The 18,885-nt window shown below is 38.8% G+C and overlaps 2 protein-coding genes across 3 annotated transcripts in view; one reads left to right on the plus strand and one right to left on the minus strand.

Moving 5' to 3' along the window:
• acsf2 (acyl-CoA synthetase family member 2) overlaps window positions 1–18,395 on the plus strand; it is a 35,335-nt gene extending 16,940 nt beyond the window's left edge. For both annotated transcript variants that reach the window (XM_067369781.1, XM_067369780.1), the window contains 6 exons: window positions 12,985–13,092; window positions 13,181–13,332; window positions 13,446–13,587; window positions 14,012–14,122; window positions 14,207–14,275; window positions 14,667–18,395. In XM_067369781.1, coding sequence (XP_067225882.1) covers window positions 12,985–13,092; window positions 13,181–13,332; window positions 13,446–13,587; window positions 14,012–14,122; window positions 14,207–14,275; window positions 14,667–14,717 — 633 coding nt within the window. In that variant the 3' untranslated portion in view covers window positions 14,718–18,395. The remainder of the gene's footprint in view (window positions 1–12,984; window positions 13,093–13,180; window positions 13,333–13,445; window positions 13,588–14,011; window positions 14,123–14,206; window positions 14,276–14,666) is intronic.
• chad (chondroadherin) lies at window positions 1,001–3,727 on the minus strand. Its single transcript, XM_067370091.1, has 3 exons — window positions 2,900–3,727; window positions 1,260–1,423; window positions 1,001–1,142 (listed from the first exon to the last, which is right to left on the minus strand). The coding sequence occupies exons 1-3, from the start codon at window positions 3,683–3,685 to the stop codon at window positions 1,001–1,003; spliced, it is 1,092 nt and encodes a 363-aa protein (XP_067226192.1). The 5' UTR covers window positions 3,686–3,727.
• Window positions 18,396–18,885: the final 490 nt, after the last annotated feature.

Here is an 18,885-nt window from a genome sequence, read left to right on the forward strand (position 1 = left end):
ATTAGGGGCCCAATGGAAGTTTGTTGAGGCCCTCTAGTGGGCCCTTGCCCCCGTTGACTGTACTAGAGGACATTAAAGGGTTGGTTCACCCCAAAATGAAAATTATCCCAAGATTTACTCACCCTCAAGCCATCCCAGGTGTATATGACTACCTTCTTTCAGATGAACACAATCAGAGATATATTTAAATATATCTTTTTGAAGCCAAAAAAAAAAATGCATCCATTCACCATAATGGTTCCAGGGCATAATAAATGCCCTCTGAAGTGAAGCGATGTGTTTTTGTAAGAAAAATATCCATATTTAAAACTTTATTAACTATAATAACTAGCTTCCAGGAGACAGCCATACGCATTTATTTGTGGCGGAAGAGTAACGTCTGACCCAACACAAAAAAACAAAACACTGGTCATGAATTAGCAGTCTATAATGATAATTTTTAAAGATAAATGTCAGGATTTCGATATAAATGAAGAGGAGCTTGAGTTTGTTGCCAAGCCCTATTTGTTTGAACCGCGAGTGGTGTCTAAGCTTATGCTACTCCTACATCTTACGTCATACATCACGTCAGAGGGTTGCTCATCTCAACTCGTTGTCCGCCGGAAGCTAGTTATTTCAATTTATAAAGTTTTAAATATAGATATTTTTCTTACAAAAATGCACCACTTCAGTTCAAAAGGCCTTTATTAACCCCCTAGAGCTGTATGGATTATATTTATGATGGATGGATGAATTTTTTGGGTCTTTAAAATCTGTCACTTCCCCTCTTCACTACCATTATAAAGCTTGGAAGAGCAAGGATATTTTTGAATACATCTCCGATTGTGTTTGTCTAAAAGAAGAAAGTCCTATACACTTGAGGTTGAGTAAATCAATTTCTTTTCTTTTTTTTCTTTTTTTGGTGAACTATCCCTTTAAGGTAGCCATAATATTTACAGTTGTAAATGTTACATTATGAATCCTAAATTTGTGAGTAGAAATAACAGGGCTGCTCACCATCTCAGAGCCGTGTTCCCTTCCTGGTCCTCTTTGTCTTTGCCTTGCAGCGGGTGAAAGCAGTGCTGTCTCTTATTTGCTTTCCTTTCTGGCTTCCAGGAGAAGCACAAACTCCATCAGGGCGATGGCGGCTAGTGTCCATCCATCTGCACATGCAAATCCAAAATTTTGCCTTTAGAATAACATTTGAAAGGCATACTTTCTTTTTATTACTGCATCAACCTTAAATACAGTTGGAGTGAAGATCTGATTTTGTCTCTTACTTTTTGAGATTTGCTAATTGGCAGGTGCAGCTCCAGGGGTTGTTAAACAGAGTGATGTTCTGGAGGGTGCTGAACTCAAGGCTGTTCGGCAGCGATTTCAGCTTGTTGTTCTCAAGGTGCAGAGATTTGAGAGCTGTCACTCCCTCAAAGGCAGCATTGGAGAACTTGATGGGTAGAAAGGACAGATAGACAGTATATACAGACGATAACATGTTACAACTCACTGCTTTGCCTCTGTATGTAGAATATCCTTGCAATTAGCATTCAAAGTCACTCTTAATATCTGAAGGAGACTTGTGGATGCCGGACTGAGGGCTTTTTTTCCACATGAAAGGCCTCTCTCATGCCGTCATCTGTGCCAGAGCTTATGTAAACCTGTCCACACTCTCCTTCCAGCCCTCCATCAAACTTCATAAGCATATGCAAGACTGCTAAAAACTTCACCAAGGTGTTAGATGTACTGGTCTGCGTGGTGTCTGCTTTATAGGAAGACGATGGTTGAGGGGCTGAGACAGTGTACACACAGTGTCTGTGAGTGTGTTATGTAAGCGTAGAAAAGATGCACTTATTGAAAAGACGTTGGAAATTTCCACTGAGAAGGCAAGAGGCGATGGAGGTAATTTGAGGCGATGGAGGATGGATTACTTCCATCATGGAAGGGTTGTTTTCACTTTTTCTGTCTGTCCACTCCTCCATCGACCTGCTCTTCTGCCAGAAATGCCTGCAAAGGGCTCACTTGTCCATTCAGGTGAGGCAACGACAGCCTAAAAATACTTCTCTTCATGGGCCATGGAACACCCTGTCACTATTTACCTGTCTGCTAACCCTTGCTGACCTGTTTACATGGTCCGCCAAGTGACAGGAAAAAACATGGGTCTCAAAATAACATTTTTCCAGCAAATAGAGCCTAAAAATATCCACATGTGAATGGAAAGTGGTTATTTTTTCCCTTTTTTATCATACAAACAGCACTGACCAACTGCATACTTGTTGATGTGCCTTTGCACACCTCTCTCTGTGTGTGTGTGTGTATATATATATATATATACATTAGTATTATTTAATAGATTGTAAAATAACTATTTGAGAATATATTTTGGTCAATACTGAGAATGTTTGCACTGGTATCAGTCCATGTGGAGAGTCTGTGGAAGTCAGATCAAAGACAAGGAAAAGATAAATGTGTCTCTTAAACACTTTCATTAGCCATTTAGTGATCCACAGGGAAAGATCCTGCTGGAATAGCACATGTGCATCCTGACATAAAGCACATGTGACCTTATTTAAGGCCTGAAAGTATGAAGGGAATGGACAGAATATCAGGAGAATCTTATTGAAAGAAAACAGGTGAAAGACTCCAGCACACGTCTGTTTTAGCCGGATACCACTTTGTTCTTCTAATTCTAATGGGATCACAGTACATTTGCATGGCAAGCTCTGATGGGATGTAAAGTTTGTTTTTCAATGCTAAGCTTCCCGAAAACCCAACACAAACAAGCATTTATTTAGCCGCAATTTTAGAGGCCAGAATTATGGGGAAAACATTTACTTTGGTTCGCAATCAGCATCTTGATTTCTTTTTTTTTTTATTCAGTTTTAAGTATTTAATCCACAAAATAACTGGTATGTCACAGACTTACCTTCTCTAGACTCATGTCATTTAGATGGAGCTTCTCCATGTAGCGGCCAAAGCTCCGGAATGCATGGTCAGGGATGATGCTGAGAGGGTTTTTGGACAGGTTTAGTTCCTCCACGACACGCAGCTTGCTCATAGCCAGAAGAGGGTAGGTGGACAGCTGGTTACGGTCCAAGGTTAGAATGGCCAGGTTCTCCACTTCATCAAGAGAACCTGGCTGTATGGAGCTCAACTCGTTGCCACTCATATAAAGCCATCGGAGATCTTTAGCACCTGTGAAAGTTCCAGGCTGCAGCTCTCGAAGCTTGTTGTTGTCAAGCTGCAGGATAAACAGGTTGATCATGGGAGAAAAGATGCCCTTCGGAAGGCTTGTGATGTGGTTACCATCCAAATAGAGATAGGTCAGTTCAGTTAGGTCCTCAAAAGCACCTGGTTTGATGGTGCTGATCTCATTATTAGACAAGTAGAGGTAGATGAGTTTCTTTAGCCCTTTGAAAGCCTGGCTGTCGATTTCTCGAATCTGACAGTGCTGTAGGTGCAGAGAAATTAGCCCTTTCATCTCGCTGAAGCCCCCAGTTGGGAGATTTCCCAAGTTGTTCCTTTGCAGATTTAAGAGACGAGTGGCCTCTGATATGCGGGGGATCTTCTTCAGTCCGACGCTGTCACAAATAACATGTTGCAGGTCCCCATGGCAGTGGCACTGGCTTGGGCACTGAGTTGGTGCGGCAAATGCGAAAGGGATGCAAACTTGTAGACACACTAGCACCAATAAGAAGCTGAAACTGTGCATGATGATGGTGTGTTGATCAGTCCACTGCTTTGTGCTGTTTGGCTATTTGGTCTTCTTTCTGCTTTACTCCGAGAGACTTTTGCAGCAGGAACATATACAGACAGAAAAAGTGGTCCACACAACCTCAGAGTAAAGAGAGAGAGAGTGTGTGAGAGTGCAGAGAGAGAGGTCTAGAGGTGAGCTCGAGAGAGAGCTCGAGAGAGAAAGAGAGAGGGTGTGTGAGTCAGGGAAAAGGAGGGAAGAGAGTTGAACGCAGTAGTGTTTATAATATAGTTAATCTCTTAACTTGCATAGCCATTGAAGAATCTGTGAGATATTTATTAAAAATAAATTTAAATTATTTAAGTAGTGCTTATACAGTTCTTCTCTTAACTTTCCCATATCCATTGCAAACTTAAAGGGGTCATATGATGGTATTTTGAAAGTTCATTATTTTGTTTATTGGGTGTAATAGAATAGGTTAGAGTGCTATGATGATGGAAAAAACACATTATTTTCACATCCTGTACATTACTGCAGTACCTCCATTTCCAGTCTGTCTGAAACTCTCTGAGTTCCAGGTTCTACAAAGCCCCATCTTCCGAAAAGCCCAGAGTGCTCTGATTGGCCAGCTTACCGAGTGTGTTGTGTTTGGGCAATCATCTCTTGCTTGTGTTGGAAATGTAACGCAACTTACCATAATTGCGAGCTTCAGCTTCCAAGGCTTCTAAAGCAATTGTAAACACCAACTGTAAATGTAAACGGTATTACCGTATCAGCACGAGTCAGATTCTGAAAATGCAGATGATTAAGCAGATCGATAGTAACCAAGTTTGCGAGCGTTACTTGTGTACAGTTGACGTTGAATATTATCCCAGGTTCAGGAAGCTGCCCTCCATAAAATGCGCTGTACACAAGTGAACTTTAGAGTTGTAGTGCTCAGGAATGTTGTAATAGATAAATCTTAACCAGTGATTCCTAATTTCATCCATTTTCTGAAGGCGAAACAAACTGGTTTTGCAACTAGAAACAACATCTCCATGACATGGCGACAACACTACAATTAACTGAAATTTTGCCTTCTTTCACTTATTGGGGGGAGGTATCGTAATTTTTCACGTTGTGATGTAGAGGTATGCAGAAGTAATATCTAGACCTCGAGTTTTCGAAATTACCCCAAGATGTACTCACCTTCAAGCCATCCTAGGTGTATATGACTTTCTTTTTTCTGATGAACACAATCTGAGTTATATTAATAAATATCCTTACGCATCAAATATTTCTAATGGCAGTGAATGGGACCAATGAGTTTAAAGCTCAAGAAAGTGCATCCATCCGTCATAAACATACTCCACACGGCTCCAATAAAGGCCTTCTGAAGTAAAGCGATGCATTTATGTAAGAAAAATAACCATATTTAACAAAGTAAAATATCTAGCCCCAACCAGACTGCCTTCTGTATTCAACTTACGAAAAAAGCATAACTGATTTTTTCGTAAGTTAAAAACGGAAGACGGTCTGGTGGTCTGTTCTCTTGATTTAACTTTCGATATATTCCATGATATATCCCACTGGAATGCAACTAAGAATCTCTAATTTTTCTACCCAAATCCTCACATCTCTTTCCAGGTTTACTTTTACACGGATGCTTTAAAATGTAACTCTCCCTTTTTCACTTCTAATCCCTATTAGCAGTGTTTACTGGAATGTTTCTAAAGCAGGTAAATACAACATTTATTGTCTGTCAAAATGATGGAAATCACTTTGAAATATTATAACTTAAAGGTGCCGAAGAACATGTTTTCAAAAGATGTAATATGTCTTAAGTGTCCCCTGAATGAAGTTTCAGCTCAAAATACCCCATAGTTTTTTTTAATTTTTTTTTATTTTTTGTTTAGCTGCCTATCATTATAAATGCGCCGATTCAGGGTATGCGGCCCCTTTAAATCTCGTGCTCCACGGCCCTAGAGCGCTTGCCTTAAACACCATAAACAAAGTTCACACAGCTAATATAACCCTCAAAATGGATCTTTACAAAGTGTTCGTCATGCAACATGTCAAATCGCATAAGTATAGTATTTATTTGGATGTTAACATCTGATTCTGAATGAGTTTGATAGTGCTCCGTGGCTAAAGCTAACATTACACACTATTGGAGAGATTTATAAAGAATGAAGTTGTGTTTATGCATTATACAGACTGCAAGTGTTTAAAAAATTTAAATAACGACAGTCTTGACTCCGTGAATACAGTAAGAAACAATGGTAACTTTAACCACATTTAACAGTACATTAGCAACATGCTAATGAAACATTTAGAAAGACAATTTACAAACATCACTAAAAATATCATGATATCAATGATCATGTCAGTTATTATCGCTCCATCTGCCATTTTTCGCTATTGTTCTTGCTTGCTTACCTAGTCTGATGATTTAGCTGTGCACATCCAGACGTTAATACTGGCTGACCTTGTGTAATGCCTCGATCATGGGCTGGCATATGCAAATATTAGGAGGCGTAATGATCACGACTGTTACGTAACAGTCGGTGTTATGTTGAGATTCACCTGTTCCTCGGAGGTCGTTTAAACAAATGAGATTTATATATAAATCTAATTTGTTTAAGAATAAGGAGGAAACAATGGAGTTTGAGACTCACTGTATGTCATTTCCATGTACTGAACTCGTTATTCAACTATGCCGAGGTAAATTAAATTTTTGAATCTAGGGCACCTTTAATGTTCCAGTTAATTTTTGATTAAGGCGATGTAGCCTATGCTAATAAAGACATTACTACAGTGAGATTTAACACATCCATAATATTGCTGCGGAAATAACCGGGGGTTATTCATGGTCTGTTGTAGTAATTTGTTAATGTTTTTACACTTTTAAATTTCCTTTTAATGTTCGATGGTTGAAGGAGAGTAGAATAATGTCATCTCATTGTACCCATTTTTTGAAAATGCTTATTGAGAGCATACCTTTTGCTGATTGTTTACAGTTTAACAGAAGTTACTCCCATAATTTGCGCAAAGCATTATGGGCCGTGGGGAAAAGGTTGATGTATTTTTGTCTCAATTTATTTCTATTTAATAATTGCAATTTTTTTTCTACCTTAAAAATGCATGAAATGTTTTAAGTGCATGTTAGGTATAAGCAAATTCAGAGGTCTGAAATTTTATTTTTATTCTTAGTCTCTCATTTCATTGGGTAAATTGTGTGCAGCCAAATCTTGTGAGGTTAAGGTGAGACTGTGTGTCGTGCCAGACATTTCCATTGTTTTTAGTCAGCAGAAGGAGGAAAAAGAGCCACTCCCATGTGGCGGGTGTTTTATAACATATAATCACAGCCAGATGTTTGGCTGGTATCACATCACAACAATGGAAATGGAGGTTTTTCTTTTGTCTGCAGAGGAGCGTTTCATTTGGAGAGGCACATTCCTCTGCATAAATGTCTCCTTTGATTTCAACTATGTACAGTATTCGGTATAAAAAGGCAAGAAACTGAAGTGGAATCACCTAGTTTTTTTTTTTTTTTTCACATGCAACAAAACATTTTATCCCTGTTCCTCTGGCTTAAAGATCTGAGAGACCTCAGATCTGTTTATGAGCATCTCAACTTCTCGCAGGTTTGGCGGAATCTAGTGTTTGCTTAACAAATTTAACATTTTATCGCCAAAGTGTATTTCTTAGTTCTTTCAAGTCCACATTCTCACCCTGCAGTGTGCAAATTCTGCCAAGCAAGTATCTAGTGTTTGGCTAGTAGTAACATTGGCCAGTAATTGATATCTATATATAACAAAATAATTATATCAAGTGAGAAAAGGTGTAATACTGTTTGACACTGAAATCCAACAAAACTGTACTGGAAAATGCCATTAAAAATGATGCATGCATTTTTTTCTTTATTAATTGAGTTCAAAAGCTTATGAGTCACTTAAAATCACTTAAAATGTTCCACACAAACATTATAAATGTCTGGCATGTCACACAGTCTCACCTCAACAGCTGGCAGCACATGTAATTCAGTTTGGTAAACACAAATTGACATCCTGTGTCGTGATGAGGTTATGTCTTTGAACGAGACCATGGTGAATTGTTTCCAGTGCGCATTATCTAGAAGGCTGCCTTATTTGGATGATTTGTTTTAGCCCAAAGCGATACTGTATAGTGGGAAAGCTTGGGTTCAAAACAACAGCTGGTGTGCCAGTTCTCAGGTGCGCACCACATACCTCACCTGCTTGGTGGATATGGATTCAGCCTGGTGGATTCAGTTGATTCAGCTGTCTGCTCTCTTTTAGGCTAGTGTTTGGAAAATGTTAGCAAAAGGCCTTTACCACATTCTGCTGTGCAAAAAGAGTAATGTAAGCACACAGACTGAAATTTAAACAAGTTTAATGGCGTTGAAATCATGAGGTTTGTTCCATAAACCATTACATATCAAATGGAGTCTAATATCTGGGGTGTAAATGTAATTTAAACCTGAAAGTAAACAAATTTTTAGGAAAAAGAAGAAATATTTCAGACGCTATTTATTTCTATGTAATATTTGTGACACTGTTCCAGCAAAGGGAACAAAGGGAATATTATTTTTATTATTATTATTATAATATATATGTAGTAATGTTAAAGTTCGTGTGTGGGAAGGAAGCGGTTGGGGACGGCGAACAACTGCTGACTGAGCTTTTATTGATAACAAAGTTCAACAGAAAGACTGCAACGCACAACGACAGCAACACAAATAATCCACAAAGGGTTTCACTCCAAGATTCGGTAGACACAATCCACAAGGGCTTCACTCCATGCAACGTGCTGCGTCCCAGTCAGCAGTTCCCCTCTCTCACACACTCCTGCTTCTTACGGCGTCTTAACCTGTCTTCGCGCCAATCACTAGAACGAGAAGCAGGTGTTCGTGATTTGCATTCAACTCACTCACTTACCAAGCGTCTCCCGCTATTCTCTCCGGTTGCAGACCTCGCTGAACCACGCCCCCCTCGTCACATACCCCCACTGCCCAACTCAGGCCGGGGAGCCATCCTGCTGGCACAGCTCCGTCCACTGGACCATATCTGGTGCATCCTTTTTAGTTAGATCATTCAACGAGCTGGTGAGGGCCGAATTATAAGGTACAAACCTTCTATAATATCCCGCCAGCCCGAGGAACTGTCTAACCTCCTTTTTAGTCTTGGGGCACGGACAGGTCGCAATCGCTGCTGTCTAATCAATTTGGGGACGCACCTGCCCATGCCCCAAGTGGAAACCCAGATACCTTACCTCCACGCGCCCAATTGCACACTTCTTCGGGTTGGCCGTGAGCCCAGCCCCTCTCAGCGATCTCAGGACGGCTCTCACATGCTGCATATGCCACTGCCAATCATTACTATAGATAATAATATCATCTAGATAGGCAGCCGCATATGCACCATGGGGCCGGAGAATTTTATCCATGAGTCGCTGAAAGGTGGCCGGTGCCCCGAACAGCCCGAACGGAAGCGTAACGAATTGGTGTAATCCAAACGGCGTCGTGAAAGCTGTCTTTTCTTTGGATAAAGGCGACAAGGGGATCTGCCAGTATCCTTTCGTTAAGTCCAGTGTCGAATAAACTCGAGCCGCACCTAGCCGGTCAAGCAATTCGTCCACCCGTGGCATTGTATACGCGTCGAATTTCGACACTGCATTCACCCTGCGATAGTCCACGCAGAAACGAACCGAGCCGTCGGTCTTGGGGACCAAAACTATCGGGCTCGCCCAGTTACTGCTGGACTCTTCTATTACTCCCATTTTAAGCATTGCCTCTAATTCGTCCTGAACTACCTTTTTTTTGTGTTCAGGTAATCTATATGGCCGGCTGCAAATAACCACGCCCGGCTCCGTCTCGACATGGTGCTGAATGAGGTTGGTACGCCCCTGCAGAGGAGAGAACACATCTGCAAATTCTGCTTGCAGTTTTGATAAATCAGTGAGCGGGGAGGGTAAGAGGTGATCTCCTCCCGGGGTCAGAGCGAGGGATTGCGTTTTGACATTCGCCTCTGGCCCGAGATCATCCTCCCCGCTAATCACCTAAACCATCACTGATTCTGCCTCATTCCATTTTTTAAGGAGATTGAGGTGATAAATTTGACCGTACCACCTCATAATCGAGCTCGCCTACTTGCCATGTAACCTCAAAGGGTCCTTGCCACTTTGCAAGTAATTTAGAACTTGAAGTAGGGAGCAATACAAGTACTTTCTCTCCCTGGTGCAAATTTGTGTAAATTAGACCGCCTGTTATACAGCTGGCTCTGTTTGTGCTGGGCTTGTAACAAATTCTCCATTGAAAGCCACCCCAAAGTGTGGAGTTTTGCTCTCAAGCCCAGCACATACTGAATTTCGTTTTTGGCCTGAGATGGTCCGTCCTCCCAAGCCTCCCTTAGGACATCCAGCACCCCGCGAGGCTGGCGTCCAAAGAGAAGCTCGAAGGGGGAAAACCCCGTGGAGGCTTGCGTGACCTCTCGCACTGCGAATAACAGAGGTTCTAACCACTTATCCCAATTTTTGGCGTCTTCCTGCACAAATTTACGAATCATGGATTTAAGCGTGCGATTAAAACGTTCGACCAGCCCGTCCGTTTGTGGGTGAAAGATGCTGGTACGAATCGATTTAATGCCCAATAATTCGTACAGTTCGCGTAACGTGCGTGACATAAACACCGTGCCCTGATCAGTGAGGATTTCTTTTGGAATCCCCACTTGGGAGATTAGACGAAACAGTGCATCCGCAACACTCTTAGCGGAAATGTTGCGGAGAGCCACTGCTTCAAGATATCGCGTTGCATAATCAATAATGACCAATGCAAAGCGATGTCCCCGTGCTGACCGTTCCAATGGGCCGATGAGGTCCATACCAATTCTTTCGAAGGGGACCTGCATTAATGGGAGTGGGCGCAATGGCGCTTTTGGGGTGGCCGGTGGGTTTACCAACTGACATTCATGACAAGACGCGCACCACCTGCGTACATTCTCGAGAATGCCCGGCCAGAAAAATCGGGTCATGAGACTATTTTGTGTCGCCACCTGTCCTAAATGCCCGGCCATCAGATTAGAATGAGCCGCGTGGAAAAGCAATTCCCTGCGGCTCTTTGGAACTAATAACTGGGTTGTGTCCTCTTTTGTCTGAGTGTCTTGGGTCACTCGATACAACCTATCTTTTATAATCGCGAAATATGGATAAGCAAGCGGACGTCCAGGCTGGAGAGGCTGACCATCGATCACACAGACCTTTTCAAAAGCATGTTTTAGCGTCTCATCCTGAGACTGCTCCAGGGGAAAATCATCACGCTCCGGAAGAATTAGTCTTCCGGCTTCACTCTGTCCCCCTGCAGCAGCGCTCCCCGGTCCCTGATCAGTCTCTCCTACCTGCACTTGCGCCTGCTTACCCTGCGTTCATCTGAACATAAACATCCTAATAATTGACTGAACGCAGGCCAATTTGTTCCCAAGATTATCGGATGCCGGAGGTGCGGGTTAACTGCAACCTCCACACTATGCTTTTGTCCCCTGAATTTAATTATGACGGGCATTACAGGATATTTCACCACATCCCCGTGCACACAGAACCCCAACCTCGCGGCCTGTATCCAATGCCCCAGATGAAATCAGGCTTTGATGGACAGAGGTTTTGGCCACCAAAGCCTGATAGGTACCCCCCTTGATACTCACAGGTATTTGGTACTCGCCAGCTTGACCAGGGGCAGCCTGTGGATGGTCGGGGACCCGGATCATCGTCCCAACTTCCATAACCGGACATTTATCCACAAAATGATCTGGGTCCCCACACCGCCAACAAGACGGCCCAGACCTTCCCACCGCTCCTGTTGCAGTGAGTGGGTTAAATGGCTGACACGGAGAAAGGGGAGAAGCAGGAGTGGGGTCCGTCCCGGCAGCTGGGAGTCCCGCCCCCCTGGGTGATCCACGTCGCTTCCCTCAGCCAGCAACCATTTGCAGCACAAGTCCCGGAGCTGTTGGGCCATCACGAAGGGCCGGTGGATGATGGCCCGCCGTAGGTCGTCGTAGACCAGGAGGTTCTGGACCGGCAGCTGCTGTGCCGCCACCTGTGATTCACCCGAGAGGAGCGGAACCATCCTCATAGACAACTGGTCCCGCGGCCATTCACTCGCTTCGGCGGACCTCTCAAAGAGCTCAAGAAAAACTTCTGGATCGTCCAGTGGGCCCATCTTATTTAGGGGCAGGTGGACAGGCACAGCTGGCTGCCCGCGGGGCTCCCGAGGAACCTCCCGGGCAATCCAGCTCTGGAACGCGATGACGTCCGCAAATGGGGTGGAGGATGATGTCTGCATGGCGGCGTACTCCCGTCTTCCTTCCCGGGTTTTGGCACCAGTGTAGTAATGTTAAAGTTTGTGTGTGGGAAGGAAGCGGTCGGAGACGGCGAACAACTGCTGACTGAGCTTTTATTGATAACAAAGTTCAACAGAAAGACTGTGCAACGCACAACGACAGCAACACAAATAATCGACAAAGGGCTTCCCTCCATGCAACGCGCTGCGTCTCAGTCAGCAGTTCCCCTCTCTTGCACAATCCTGCTTCTCACGGCGTCTTAACCTGTCTCCGCTCCAATCACTAGAACAAGAAACAGGTGTTCGTGATTTGCATTCAACTCACTCACTTACCAAGCGTCTCCCGCTATTCTCTCCGGTTGCAGACCTTGCTGAACCACGCCCCACTCGCCACAAAATAAAAAAAAATATATATATACATACAGTGGGTACGGAAAGTATTCAGACCCCCTTAATTTTTTCACTCTTTGTTATATTGCAGCCATTCAGATATTTCAGTTTTTCTTTTTTAATAAATCTGCAAAAATGTCAACAATTCTGTGTTTTTCTGTCAATATGGGGTGATGTGTGTACATTAATGAGGAAAAAAGATGAACTTAAATGATTTTAGCAAATGGCTGCAATATAACAAAGAGTGAAAAATTTAAGGGGGTCTGAATACTTTCCATACCCACTGTGTGTATATATATATATATATATATATATATATATATATATATATATATATATATATATATATATATATATATATATATATATATATATATATATATATATATATATATATATATATATATATAAACAATACAAATAGTAAAATGGTAAATTATAACAAATTATTTTATTCTATTATTCTTTTTTTTAATAAGATATAATTATTTTTTAATATATAATAATTTATATAATGCAATATTATATGTACTACTACTAATAATAAAATAATAAATTAACAAAAAAAAAAAAAGATTTGTCATCTTTGTATTTTCAGATTGGGTACGGCACAACCGAAAACAGCCCTGTGACATTCTGTGGCTTTCCAATTGACAGCATGGATCGAAAGACAGAGACTGCTGGATGTATATGCCCCCATACTGAGGTTCATTTCCACACACTTCTAGATAAAGATGTTCTGAATGTACATTTATTGTCTGTTTTAGCACACTGAATGGTTGTTTCTCCGTTAGGCAAAAATAGTGAACCCTACTACAGGAGAGGTCGTGCCTCTGGGCGCTCAGGGGGAGCTGATGATCAGGGGATACTGCGTGATGCTGGAATACTGGAATGATGATGAAAAGACCCAGGAGTGCATCGCAAAAGATCGCTGGTACAAGACTGGGTAAGTGCGAGAGTTTTTTTTCCCCTTTCTCTCTCTTACAAGTTATGAACATTATTCAGAATTCATTCCAAATAGTCCTCAATGACTCAGTGATTGTTCTGTAATTTATAAAGTGATATTGCCACTTTGGACAAGTACGGTTACTGCAAAATAGAAGGACGCATCAAGGACATGATCATCCGAGGAGGAGAGAACATCTACCCTGCTGAAATCGAACAGTTTCTGCATACACATCCTAAAGTTCAGGAAGCACAGGTCAGCAATGTTCCCTATTATGCCCTTTTGTTTTTGGGGTCTACTAAAATAGGTTTTCATGCTTGAAAAATATTATTTTTTACACATTTTTTACATTGTTGCAGCACCTCTCTTCCCAGTCAGTCAGTAATGCTCTGTTTAGTTCCTGTTACTTTGAAGCCTCTCCTTCTGAAAAGCGCAATGTGCTCTGATTGGTCAGCTGAACCAGTATGCTGTGATTGGTCAGCTGTTTCGAACATGTTTCAGAATTTTTTTTTTTTTTTAACACACTACTTAACCAGGTCTCAGCCCTTTTTTCCCATATGCATTGTGTGGGAATTATTCAGCACTTCTCATCAACTGTTCCTTTAACCCCCATTTTATAGTAAAGCAAACAAGATGGTTTAAGCTAGAAAAGTATATGAAATCTCTGTTGTCCATACAGGTGGTTGGAGTGAAGGATGAGAGAATGGGAGAGGAAGTTTGTGCTTGTATTAGACTCAAGACTGGTCAGGAATGCACTGCAGAAGAGCTCAAGGCCTACTGTAAAGGACAGGTCAGAATATCCATCACGCTTTATGCGTTATCCAGCATATGTACACAACTGTTTTCCATTCAAAAATTACTGTTGTTTTCGCAGATTGCCCATTACAAGGTGCCACGCTATATAACATTTGTTCAGGGATATCCTTTGACTATCACAGGCAAGGTAAGTGTTATTATGAGAAATGAAAAGCATGAAAGTCGCTGCACACCACCACTGTTATTAAAAATAAACAATTCAGATGATTCATTTAGTCTAGAGAAAGTCATTTCAGTGAGCATTTAAATAACAAATCTCCACCCCTTTCTGTGTCTCTGTGGGTACATCATGTTAAAAATGAAGAAAATGTAAAAATGGGGTTTTCTTGGGCCAATTCACATTTGTCTCTAGACAGAAGAAATTCAAACAATTTCCCTGTCTGCATGAAAGCCACTGAAGTGGTTTCAGGCATTCAAGGGCTACTATGACACCTTTGCTTTTAAAGGCTTGTGGTTGGCTGTCGACAGATTGAACCCTTTAATAGCACCACGACTGTTTCTTTTCTTCATCTCTTCAGATCCAGAAGCACAAACTGCGTGAGCAGACAGAAAAACAGCTTGGACTGTGATTGCAAAAGCACCTGTGGTATTTTTAAAAACAGTTACAAGCAGGACATCAATGAAAGGACATTATGAGTTACTCGAAAATATTGTAATTTCATTGTTTTACAAGCTATGTTTACAATTAATCATTTTATTGTCATGTTTTATATGTACATGATACAACATTATTCCCTATTTCCAAAAACCAATTAGTGGCCTTTCTACATGTTAAGGATCACATACCTTTTCTTAATTGTCTTTATTTTGGTATGAATTGTTTTTGAAACCAAATAATTTTTACTCATAGTAACCAAATACATACCAATATATTAGTTTTAAAAAAATATGCATGGTTACACTCAGTTTTAGGTAGATGTCTATAAATGTATAATAAAATGTACGTAAAAATGTTAATTTTTTTTTTCAGCTTGGTTGGTTTCTGTGCACATCTGCTCCCTATTCAATCTGAAGTTCATATGTTTTACATTTTATATTATTGTGATATTCAAAAATAGGGTATTTAAGGCACAAATGGAGTCTTTTTGTTGGCAGTAAGGTAGTTTCCCTTCTTTGTGATCTCAGGTGTGCCCTGTCGGTGTTCATTTAGGCCTTGGTGCTTTCCTGCTGGGCTTGTGATGTGAACATTTTGATGCTAGTATTGAGACCATATGGAAAGAGGTCCTCTCACAGCATTCTAATGGGTCGGCTGGAAAGTAATGGCTACTCTGGTTTGGACTAACACATAGTTTCGTGAGGATCATTTAGGGTGAGACTTTAAAAGTAAAGAGCTGGAAAAAACTCCAGACATTCTTTTCGAATGTCCTTGCAGCTAATAATGGAATCCGTCATTCACTGTATGCTACTCAAGGTCATTATTGGGTGGATTCACTTGACTGTGTAATGTATTTATTAAAATTAACAAAGATTTATGGCGTCATCGCTTCCAGTAAAAGGATCACCTAATTTGGAAACTAGCACAAGTGAACGTCTTAATAAGGAGCTTAAAATATGTTAAGCGTCTCCCCCATGTGTCCTTTAGTAGAACAGCAACTCAAGCACCTCTTGTTTCTTTTCCTGTTTTTTTGGATTCAGTGTTTTTTAAATAAATTTCCATTTATACACTACAGCTGAGGTCAGTATTTGTTTTAAGGAATGAATACTTTTATTCAAGAAGGAAGCATTCAGTTGATCAAAAGTGAAGACATTTATAAGGTTTAAAGATTTCTATTTCAAATAAAAGCTTTTCCTTTGAACTTTATTCATCAAAGCTTTCTGGGGAAAAAAGTTTCATACAGATATTAATAAATGTTTATGGATGGATGGATTTTATTTATATTACAGTTTTTTTAACATTTAATCAGTTTAAGGACTGCAGAATAAAATGATCTGCTTTGCTTAAAGTGGCACATTTATATACAGTAACATCAGTATGTTATCCTTGATAAATTAAATAACTACAAACTTTTAATTTATTAAAATGTTTTATTATACATACATTCATGTAAAATATGTGCAGATACGATATATACACAAATCTTAAAATATTAAATATTTAAAACTTTACAAAAATGTATGAATATGCTATATATATGGCAAATTTAGTTTAAGCTGCCTTGTTCTGACTGTTGGTCCCTGACTTTGATTGTGAAGTGCTGTTTTTTTTTTTGTGGACTGGTCCACACTTGCATTGTCCTGTATAAAGGGTTAGTTCACCCAAAAATGAAAGTTCTGTCATTAGTTACTCACCCTCATGTTCCAAACCTGCTAGACATTTGTTCATCTTCGGAACATAAATGGAGATATTTTTAATGAAATCTGAGAGCTTGCTGTACCTCCATTGACTGCCTAGGCAACTACCACTTTTAAGCCCCAGAAAGGTAGTAAAGTAACCCATGTGACTCCAGTGGTCAACGCGACTGTTTTGTTGACATGTCCTGTTGTAACCCAGGTGCTCCTGCATGCCATGACATTCCTATTTAATCTTGATGAGCGATGGGTAGTAATTTATTACATGTAATCTGGATTATGTTAAGTTAATGTAATTATATTATATTACGTTTTGAAATACTCATTATCAGACTGCAGTCTCAAATAAATCACTCTCAATTATCTCGACTTTTTTCTTGAAATTTAACGAGTTTTTTCTCGTAATTTAATGAGTTTATTCTCAACATTTTATTTAGACTTTTTTCTCAATGTAACAAATTTATTCTCAACATTTAATGAGTTTATTCTCAACATTTTATTTTGACTTTTTTCTCGAAATTTAATGACTTTATTCTCAACATTTTATCTCGACTTTTTTCTCGTAATTTAATGACTATTCTCAACATTTTATCTCGACTTTTTTCTTGAAATTTAACGAGTTTTTTCTCGTAATTTAATGACTTTATTCTCAACATTTTATCTCGACTTTTTTCTTGAAATTTAACAAATTTATTCTCAACATTTAATGAGTTTATTCTCAACATTTTATTTAGACTTTTTTCTCGAAATTTAATGACTTTATTCTCAACATTTTATCTCGACTTTTTTTCGTAAATGAATGACTTTATTCTCAACATTTATTTCGACTTTTTTCTCGAAATTTAACAAGTTTTTTCTCGTAATTTAATGACTTTCTTCTCAACATTTTATCTAGACTTTTTTCTTGAAATTAAACAAGTTTTTTCTCGTAATTTAATGATTTTATTCTCAACATTTTATCTCGACTTTTTTCTTGAAATTTAACAAATTTATTCTCAACATTTTATCGACTTTTTTCTTGAAATTTAACAATTTTTTTCTCGTAATTTAATGTGAGTTTATTCTCAACATTTTATCTCGACTTTTTTCTTGAAATTTAACGAGTTTTTTCTCGTAATTTAATCAGTTTATTCTCAACATTTTATTTCGACTTTTTTCTCGAAATTTAACAATTTTTTTCTCGTAATTTAACGACTATTCTCAACATTTTATCTCGACTTTTTTCTTGAAATTTAACGAGTTTTTTCTCATAATTTAATGACTTTATTCTCAACATTTTATCTCGACTTTTTTCTTGAAATTTAACAAGTTTTTTCTCATAATTTAATGACTTTATTCTCAACATTTTATCTCGACTTTTTTCTTGAAATTTAACAAATTTATTCTCAACATTTAATGAGTTTATTCTCAACATTTTATTTCGACTTTTTTCTCGAAATTTAATGACTTTATTCTCAACATTTTATCTCAACTTTTGTCTCGTAATTTAATGACTTTATTCTCAACATTTTATCTAGACTTTTTTCTTGAAATTTAACAAATTTATTCTCAACATTTTATCTTGACTTTTTTCTTGAAATTTAACAAGTTTTTTCTCGTAATTTAATGACTTTATTCTCAACATTTTATCTAGACTTTTTTTCTTGAAATTAAACGAGTTTTTTCTCGTAATTTAATGACTTTATTCTCAACATTTTATCTCGACTTTTTTCTTGAAATTTAACGAGTTTTTTTCTCATAATTTAATGACTTTATTCTCAACATTTTATCTCGACTTTTTTCTTGAAATTTAACAAATTTATTCTCAACATTTAATGAGTTTATTCTCAACATTTTATTTCGACTTTTTTCTCGAAATTTAATGATTTTATTCTCAACATTTTATCTCAACTTTTGTCTCGTAATTTAACAAATTTATTCTCAACATTTTATCTCGACTTTTTTCTTTAAATTACGAGAAAAAAGTCAAAATAAAATGTTGAGAATAAACTGATTAAATTACGAGAAAAAACTCGTTAAATTTCAAGAAAAAAGTCGAGATAAAATGTTGAGAATAAATTTGTTAAATTTCAAGAAAAAAGTCGAGATAAAATGTTGAGAATAAACTCACATTAAATTACGAGAAAAAACTTGTTAAATTTCATGTGAGTTTATTCTCAACATTTTATCTCGACTTTTTTCTTGAAATTTAACGAGTTTTTTCTCGTAATTTAATCAGTTTATTCTCAACATTTTATCTCGACTTTTTTCTCGAAATTTAACGAGTTTTTTCTCGTAATTTAATCAGTTTATTCTCAACATTTTATTTTGACTTTTTTCTCGTAATTTAATGACTTTATTCTCAACATTTTATCTAGACTTTTTTCTTGAAATTAAACGAGTTTTTTCTCGTAATTTAGTGACTTTATTCTCAACATTTTATCTCGACTTTTTTCTCGAAATTTAACA

Source organism: Chanodichthys erythropterus, chromosome 19 (genome assembly GCF_024489055.1).
Source record: "Chanodichthys erythropterus isolate Z2021 chromosome 19, ASM2448905v1, whole genome shotgun sequence".
Classification (NCBI taxonomy): domain Eukaryota; kingdom Metazoa; phylum Chordata; class Actinopteri; order Cypriniformes; family Xenocyprididae; genus Chanodichthys; species Chanodichthys erythropterus.